Raw genomic sequence first — 9493 nt, 5'->3', positions numbered from 1 at the left:
TTCTTTCTTTCTTTCTTTCTTTCTTTCTTTCTTTCTTTCTTTCTTTCTTTCTTTCTTTTTTCCAGAACCAGGGATTGAAATCAGGCCTTTGTATTAGCCAGGCAAGCACTTATTCTACTGAGCTATCTCCCCAGCCCTTAAATGTTCTTAAGTTGCATGTAGAGTAGCAAATCCTTTCCAGGTTTTCAGGTTATTTTGCCTAGATCCAGCAGAGATATCACTCTCCATGACAGCAGTGGGCTTACAAAGTTTCTTCCTTAAAAAGTCCAATTTAGCGCTTGCCTGGCAAGCACAAGGGCCTGAGTTCAATCCCCGGTTCTGCAATAAATAAATAAATAAATAAATAAGAAATTCAACTTGAAGGGCTGGCCAAATAACTCAGGGACTAAAGTGCCTGCTTAGGCAGACTCAAAGTCCCTGGAGTTAGATCCCCGGGTCTGCTGTGCCAGCCCTGCCCCTGGGGTGATTGAGACTGGGCATGGTGGTGCATGCCTATAATCCCAGCACTTGGGAAGCTATAAATAGGAGAATCACTATGAGTCTGATCTACTCAGTGAGACCCTGTAGACCCTGTCCTAAAATACAAATAAATAAATATCCAGTGTGACTGGAGATATAGCTCAGAGGTTAGTCACTTGCTACTGTGTGTGAGGCCCTGGTTTCATTCCTGGCATTGCAAAATGCCCGTGCACACACACACACACACACACACACACACACAGACTTGAAAACCAGAATTACTTCTTAATCCATGTGCTGTGGAATGCATACTGTGCAAGTGGGCAGATGACAACATTAATGTTATGCATCTCCACTTGGGCTCTTGAGTGGCCCAGTGCATTGTCAATGAGTGGAGATACTGAATCTTTTTGCCTGAGCATTTGGTCTCAACAGTAGGCTTAAAATATTCAGCAAGCCATGCTGTAAATAGGTATGTTGGTAATCCAGCTTTGTTGTTCTTTTTTTAGAGCACAAGCAGAGTAGATTTTGTATAATTTTTCAGGGCCCTAGGATTTATAGAATGCTAAATGAGACCTAGCCTCCCTTGAAGTCATCAGTTACTTTAGCTCCTCACAAGAGAGTCAGCCTGCCCTTTAAAGCTTTGACTTTGAAATTGAAGGTTGTTCTATTTCCACTGAAAGTCTGCTTGGCAAAGCCACTGCCATCAGTGATCTCAGCTGGATCTTCTCGCTGCCGGGCTGTGGTTTCTACATCAGAACCTGCTGTTTCACCTTGAACTTCTATGTTGTGGAAATAGTCTCTTTCTTTAATCCTCATGAACCAACCTCTGCCACTTCTGTTTTCCTTCTGCAGCTTCCTTATCTCTTCAGTCTTCATAGAATTGAAGAGTTGAGGCCTTGCTCCTCTTTAGACTTTGGCTTGAAGGAAGGTTGTAGCTGACTTAATCTTCAAACCAGGCCACTCAGACTTCCTTCATGTCAGCAAGAGGGGTCTTTGTTATTTTTGTGTTCACTGGAGTAGTATGTCTGATTTCCTTCAAGAACTTTGCCTTTGTATTCACTGTTTGGTTAACTGGGCAAAAAGCCTAGTGGTCAGCCACATTTGGCTTTCAGCAGGCCTTCCTCTGTAAACTTAATCTTGTCTAGCTTTTCATTTAAAATGAAAGGCATGAATCTCTTACTGCCGTTGAGCACTGGGGAACCATTGTAGGATTATTGCTAGGCCTGATTTTAACATTGTTGTGTCTCAGGGACTTTATCAATAATATATACTGAGAAACTATTCGATAAATGGGAGCAGCAGATCCCTTGATATCTAATGAGAAACTAACTGAAGAATTGGTATCTTACAGAATTTATTATTCACTGATGAAAATGACAATTTGGAAATTAAAGTAATTGATTTTGGGTTTGCACGCCTCAAGCCCCCTGACAATCAACCTCTGAAGACCCCGTGCTTTACTCTTCATTACGCAGCCCCAGAGCTATTGAATCATAATGGCTACGATGAGTCTTGTGACCTGTGGAGCTTGGGCGTCATCTTGGTGAGTTCATCTTAATAGTCTATGCCTGTCTCGTGCTTTATGTCCTCCATATATTCCGTACTTAGTGTATCTGTGCCCCCATTTCTTCTTAAATTTATGGAGAGAAAATGACAAATTGGTTTCTATATGACCAATTAAAGGCCTTACCAAAGAGTATTTCCATTTCTTAAAACTTAATTTGGTTATTTTGAAATACTGAAGTTGCCTGTGACTTACATGAATGTAAGTGGTTAAAAAGAAGTAGTAATGTCTTCATAACACACTGCATTGGATTTAATGTAAAAATAGCAGAATTAGATGTTAATACAAAAACATGGTAACTTCTATGAATTTTTGGCCTGAAAATATAATTAGGATAAATTAATGATTTAATAGATAAAACCAGAAACATTTATGGCAATTCATAGTTATCATGGTGAGTGTGCTTTCCAAAAATTTGCTTGGCTGCTTTGATCAAATACTGAACATAAGGTAGAAAAATCTCAGCATATTTTTACCTCAAAGTAACTTTACATCCTCCTAATTTGTAATGCATGTTCTTAGGGGAAATTTTCAGACGGTGCAGCAAGGCATAAGGAGCACAGTGAAGAGCACTTGTGATTCTACCATTCAAATGTGCTTCTCAGGCTTCTTCTTCACTAGCCTCTCCTTCCTACGCATCTGAGCTTTATGCCCTCCTACACGTTGTGTGGTGCATGTATGTAAATGTGGAGTTTTTAGTCATGGGACTTTATTATACATGTAGTTTGGGTCTCCAAAATATATTTGACCATTTCTTTACTAATAAACAGTTAGCATTTTTCTATTTTTCACTGATTATAAACTACAGTAATTAATATTTATATGCATATTTGCATTTGTCTCATTATTTCATTGGGATAAATTCTCAGGAGAAGAGTACACACAGTTTTATCTCAGCATAATACCCAGATTACCTTCTAGAAAGATTTACTGGGTTACATTCCAACTGTATGCAAGTACATTGGATGCCGTCAATTTTTATCTTAAGTTAAACCCATTATTCTTATAATTTACATGCATTTCTTTGATAAATATTCAGTTTGACTATCTCTTCATGCACCTGGATGTCTGTGCTTTTCCTGAATTGCTCTTTGTGAGCTTTGCCCATTTTCCTATGAGGAGACTTTTCTTACTAAATTGTAAACCTCTATCAAGGATTTTAATCCTTCATCTAACATCAATATTGAAAATGTTTTTCTGGCCTATCCTTGGTTTGGAAACTTTGTTTATAATAATAGGAGATTTCGGTTTTATTTTTAGAGAGGTTTAGCTAGAGCTTTTGCTTTGTCTTGTGTTTGTTTTTCCGTGTATTCGTATGTCAGGCTCTTCCTTTACGGTGTATGGCTTTGATGTTAGATTGCCACTCCACACCTACCCTTAACCCAATATTATAAAAATATTCTCGCAAATTTTCCTCTAGAATTACCCCATTTTATTTTTATCCTTCGATCTGTACTCCATCTGGGATTTATTTTGGTGTCAGTGTATTTCCCCTCATTGGCTAGTCGCTTGCTCCTACAGAATGCTGCGTCTTTATTTTTAAGCTTTATGTGACTTTCATCTGAGCAGTTTTAAATCATCATTTATTATTTTCAAACTAAAGTAATTTATGAATAAGATTATTCTTAGTAAAAGTAAACAAATATTCTGTAGATTCAAGAGTTATAGGGGCTGTGCTGGGAAGATGGCTCAGTAGAATAAGTGCTTGCCTGGCAAGCGCAAGGGCCTGAGTTCAATCCCCAATTCTGCCAAAAACAAAAACAAAAACAAAAACAAAAAGAGTTATAGGGGCTTAACTTGATGACATTTTTATTAGTAACAATGTTTCCCAAAATATAAAGAGCCTTTCAGTTTCAGTATCAGTTTTCTTTTCTGTAACAAAAGAACACATGTTACATCTAGGCGAATTATAATCATCAAACTCTTGAAAGTTTTAAGGGTCTTAGATGTACAGAAAGGTGTCTTGGAACCTCTGAATGTCATTTCTGCAGAAATAACTGTTTATACCTGCGTGGATAGAAGCATTGCTCCCTCTAGATCTGATCATCAAGAGTTTTAAGAAATCTAGGGCATGAACTAGATTGGTAGTACCACGGAATACATTACCACGTCCAGGTGGACTGTGGGCAGCTCCTGAAGACAAACCACAATTTCTTAACCAAATAAATTGTGAGAAAAGAATATGGGAACCTATATATCAAGACCCTAAGAAACAATGTTTATATTTTCCTTGAATTCTGATTCAAGTAATTTGTAATTTAAATTTATTTATTAAATTCTTATTATAAATCATTCATAAAGATTTAATTGCCATAAATGTAAAATGTATAAAACTATACAGTGAGGAAAATTTAAACATTGATTAGCTATTAAATGACAGGAATTAATGCTGGTTTTTTAGGTATGATATTGGGTTATGGTTTTGGTTTGTAAAACTCTTGCCTTTTAGATACATGATCAGATAGTTACAGAAGAAAATGAGCAGACTTAGCACCTGCATGAAGCTATCATAAAAACAGAATGCATTGCAAAGTGCGTGCATCTGTGTAGACATACACAGACGGAGTCTGAACTGTCCCACGGCAAGCCAGAATTTATTTGGAGTTTCCTGATTTGCCTTTGAAATGTATGGCCTCTTTGCATTTTGCATCTAATAAATTTGAACATGAATATTTTAACATGAAAATATATTACCCTCGGGCTGGGGAGATGGCTTAGTGGAATAAGTGCTTCCCTGGCAACGCAAGGGCCTGAGTTCAATCCCCGGTTCCACCACAAAAAAAAAGAAAATATATTACCCTCATCCAATAAAATCAGTACTCTGGGAAAAGACATATATATGTCCTATGTGACCTGTGACTTTGATTACAGCAGTATATGCCATCCATGTACAGTTCCTGTCTAAAATGTACAGAACTTCATTTAAATACTGCTTACACAGCATATTAAATTGCTTGTGCTTCTGCTATGAAATATCACACACTGAACGGCTTGAATGCAGCATTTTCTTTTCCTGCAGTTCTGGGAGGCTGAACTGACCAAAGTCAGACTGCCAGCAACACTGGTTTTTGGAGTGCACCCTTGCCCTGAGTTACAGCCGGCCACTTGCCTCCTGTGTGCTCACACAGAGCACTCCCAGTGTGCACTGTTTTAAGGCCGTCATCCTGTTGGAGCAAAACCCTACCATAGAACTTCATTTAGCCTTAATTACCTCCATAAAGGCCCTAGCTCTAACTGTAGTCACGTGGAAGGGGAGAGATTCCAGATACAAATTCAGGAGAAAATACAAAAGTTCAACACTTAATGCACAGATTTTAGAAAATGTAAAATAGGGTCTGTAACATACCTGTGAGGTGGCACTTAATTCCAAGACCTTAGTTTTTCATTCTGTTCTCAAAATTTTATTTGGAAAATTAAAAGCTAGAAAATATAGAATAATATTGCAAACATCTAATACTCTGCTACGTTTATTTTTCTAATTTTCTCTTGTATACATGTGTTCTCCCCTCATAGGCATATAAAATACCTATATAGAGACAGACATATAGATGTGTCTGCATTTATACACACATAAGTATATCCCCTGGTTTTTGTTACACCATTTGCAGATGATTTCTAGATAGAAAATTGTTCTCTTTTTTCCCCTGCTACAGAGATTGAACCCAGATCCTTCACACAGAGCTACATCCCCAGAAAGCTGGTCTAGAATTTGCAGTCCTCTTGCCTCAGCCTCCCAGAGTGCTGAGATTACAAGCGTGTACCGCCATGCTTGGCTCAGAAAATTACTCTCAACAAAAGCTGATTGCTGCATAATTAACTAAAATTGTAACATCTTACTCCTTTGGTAAGAGGGAACTAATGTAATTATTAAAATGGCTTTCAATTTTGGTATCACAAAAAGCCATACTACTTTATTTATGAGTCTTAAAGTGTATTTATTACTGCAACAATAGAATCACATAATTTAAACCCAGCAATACTGGTCGTAATAGTTGGCATATCATGCTGGTTGAGTTAGTAGTAGGCTTACTGAGTGGCGTGGACAGTGATCCTGGCAGTCATTCTGTTTTACTTTTTTCCATGCTAGTACACAATGTTGTCAGGGCAGGTTCCATTCCAGTCTCACAACAGAAGCTTGACGTGCACTAGCGCAGTGGAAATCATGAAGAAAATTAAAAAGGGGGATTTCTCCTTTGAAGGGGAAGCCTGGAAGAATGTGTCCCAAGAGGCTAAGGATTTGATCCAAGGTAAGAATGTTATGCACTTTGGTATCGTGTGCCATGCGTCCTGCCTTAAGTAGAATCATACCCATCACACATGTGTGTTCATAAATTACTCAGGGAGTCCACCTGTATCCTTACAGGCTTCTCAGGCTTCTATCTTTGGCCTTGTTTTTCTGTCAGAACTCTCCACACTAGTCTTATCCACATTTCCAGTGTAAACTGGAGCTTGGCTTCCATTAGTCTCTTAGGCCTCACATCCAAAACAAACCCATACTTTTCCACCCTGCTTTTTCCTAATCATGTTCCTCCTCCTGTCTCCTCTTAGATGGCAGCACTGCCCAGAAACAAGGTCACAGAGTGAAGCACCTTGGCGTCATGTGGCCACCAGCGCTGTCCCCTCTTTCCATAGCCTGTCCTGTAGCTCTGCAGGTTCACTAACCACCCATTCCCATCCACAGGCCCTTTCCTTTAATCTTGCCATCATTGCTCTGGCTAAAGTCCTGCAGCATCCTTCCAACATGTCTCACTTCCTCTGACTTTACCTGTCCATCACCTATGACCAGAGTGACAAATGTGACCATAACTCTTTTCGGGTAAGAATCTTTTGGAGGATTTCTGCTAGCTTCAGGTGAGACTCCTTTTCCTAGCATTCAGAATGCAAGCCTACCTCTCCTTCCTTGTCACCCTGGCCATTGTGGAATGCTTGCACTCCTCCCAGGTGCCAGTGTTCGGATTCCTTCCTCTCCCTACACTTGCTCTTCTCACCATGGAGCTCCTCATTGTCTGTCCCTCTTCCCATTGGGAGGACTTCCAGCTCCCTAGGTTAGCCCCTATCGCGGCCTGCTCCCACACACTGCACTTGTCCCCTCGTGTTAGACCAGCTGGGAGTTCATCTTTGTGTTTCCTGCTTGTTCCTCTGTGAGTCTCTGCCTCCACGACCCAACTGCTTCACTCCACTCCTGACTTGTGGAAGGTGGTTGGTGAACAAAGAGGAGCTGGGTGCTGTCTGTTCACTTGGGGCTTAGTAAGTCAGCAGTAGGAGTCTGTTTTGGATGGTGATTTTCTCCTGATTGAAAAGCCAGGTAGAAAAAAGCCTTCTAGACATAGGTGGTTGTGACCTTATTATGAGCACTCAGTGTCCATTAGCAGACTACATGTGTATGAAATGTGCAGTTACCTTGGTAGGAGGTTGAACCCTTACTGAAACCATCATTCAGTGTGAACATGATTGAAATTGAGGTCTGAGGTCGGTTTTTAAACTGTTTGAAATGGCAAATCCTAAAATAACTTATTTATTCCCACAGGACTTCTTACAGTTGATCCAAATAAAAGGCTTAAAATGTCTAGCTTGAGGTACAATGAATGGCTTCAAGATGGCAGCCAGCTGTCCTCGAATCCTCTCATGACTCCCGACATTCTGGGATCGTCAGGAGCTGCTGTGCAGACCTGTGTGAAAGCAACCTTCCACGTAAGGCCTGCACTGCTCATGCCTGGGAAGGTGGTTGGAAAGGGGGCCCCTCCAATGTGCTTATTTGCGAGCCTCAGACCGCCTCTCCATTAATACATTTAAAGTAAAGTTGTATGAGCTCTTGGGCTGAGACTGTACATTACTAACTGTACATTGTGCACCTTTGTGCCAAGCAAATGCAAGAAGATCATTGGTCTAAGGAGTAGATGAGTGAGGGAAAAATAAAATTATTGCTGAGGGGATTATCTTGAGAAAGGAAAAGGAGTAGTGTTTCTCAGCTCAGCACTGAACTTTAAAAAGTAATAGATGAAAATATGGGAAGTGGAAAAAGTAACTCAGGATTTACCTGGGAGGACGCAGTTCTCCTCAGTGCCCTGTCATGCCAGGTGGTAGAGTCAGTGCGGGCCTGCCTATACCAGAGGCAAAGAAAGGTCAGGGCGCTGTGCTCTGGGGAGGCCTGAGTCTGCTTGTGTGGGGACTTTGTGGTGGGAAATGTAAATCTTAGCAACACAGCCCGTCAAATAATGGTGAGCGTGCTGGTTCTTCAGGAATTTCCAGTCGGCGTTCCTTCCTGGGATGTGGGGCCGATGTCTTTAACAGATGCTCAAGAGCTGGAGGTGAGGCTGGGTGGTAAATCACCTGCCTGAGGTTCAGTCCCCAGTAACACACGGGTGAGCACACACGGACTCCTGTGTGGCCCAGGTGGTTAGAGGCACACGCACAGCCCTCAGAAATCTTTTCCCATGAGCTGCTCTCCCCTGCCAGGAAGTTGTTCTCAGAACAACTGGAATCTGTGGTTGCCTATGGAAAATTTTCTTCTGGTGTGAGTCATAAATGGCAAGAAAGTGGAACATTCTGTCTTCTCAGGGCTTCCCTCTTTCCCCCACTAGGCCTTTAACAAATACAAGAGAGAGGGGTTTTGCCTTCAAAATGTCGATAAGGCCCCCTTGGCCAAGAGAAGGAAAATGAAAAAGACCAGCACCAGCACGGAGACTCGCAGCAGCTCCAGTGAGAGCTCCCACTCGTCCTCCTCCCATTCGCATGGGAAAACCACGCCCACCAAGGCGCTGCCAGCCAGCAACCCCGCGGACAGCACCAACCCAGAGACCCTCTTCCAGTTCTCAGACTGAGTGGCAGAGGAGGGGGAGGGATGTCAGCAGTGAGCCATCGCACCTTTGTTTGCCTCAGCATGTGCCTGAGGTGATGTTCTGTGCTTTAAAAACAACAAAAAAGTGTCTCCTTGGTCTCATTGGAATCTGCCTCTTAATGATTTTTTCAGGAAAACCTGTTGGTTATCCTCATCCAAAAGCACTGGATAGAGAATGTTACTGTGAATAGAACACGGGGTATTTTTAGTGACCTGCCATGAGGACACCGGGACCATTCTTGAAAGAACAAATAGTTTTGGTTAGAGTAGGTAGGGACTGATCAGATTGCCCATGCCTGAGCCACAGGTCTTGCAGGTGTCTGGCAGCAGGACTTGCCGAGCCCTTGCTGTCTGTTGGACCAGGTGGGCTCTGAAGAGATTCACACCCTTTGGGTAGTGATTTATCTGAGAAAAAGTTCTGTTTCCAGAAAAGATGCTGTAATGAACTTTATGTGTGATATATACTTATTTCTTGAGAGTTTTAACTTATTGTTTTTATTTTATTGTTACATATGATGATAATGTGCTTATTAATCTTTTTCTAAAAGATAAAACAAAAATAGAAGAACTTCAGTCCCACGCCCTGTGTCTGGGATTCACCTGCGATGCATGCAAGGCTGTGTGTTTTT

General features: G+C 41.1%; 1 protein-coding gene across 1 annotated transcript in view; it reads left to right on the top strand.

Annotated features, from left to right (window-relative positions):
* Rps6ka5 (ribosomal protein S6 kinase A5) overlaps positions 1-9157 on the top strand; it is a 198081-nt gene extending 188924 nt beyond the window's left edge. Inside the window, exons 14-17 of the mRNA XM_004635134.2 lie at positions 1814-2005; positions 6114-6273; positions 7554-7717; positions 8608-9157. Coding sequence (XP_004635191.1) covers positions 1814-2005; positions 6114-6273; positions 7554-7717; positions 8608-8847 — 756 coding nt within the window. The 3' untranslated portion in view covers positions 8848-9157. The remainder of the gene's footprint in view (positions 1-1813; positions 2006-6113; positions 6274-7553; positions 7718-8607) is intronic.
* The last annotated feature ends 336 nt before the right edge of the window (positions 9158-9493 follow it).

The sequence above is a fragment of the Octodon degus genome, unplaced genomic scaffold (genome assembly GCF_000260255.1).
Source record: "Octodon degus isolate 3935 unplaced genomic scaffold, OctDeg1.0 scaffold00070, whole genome shotgun sequence".
In the NCBI taxonomy this organism is placed as follows: domain Eukaryota; kingdom Metazoa; phylum Chordata; class Mammalia; order Rodentia; family Octodontidae; genus Octodon; species Octodon degus.
Note: the sequence above shows the minus strand (reverse complement) of the source record. Positions and strands in the feature narration are given on the sequence as shown.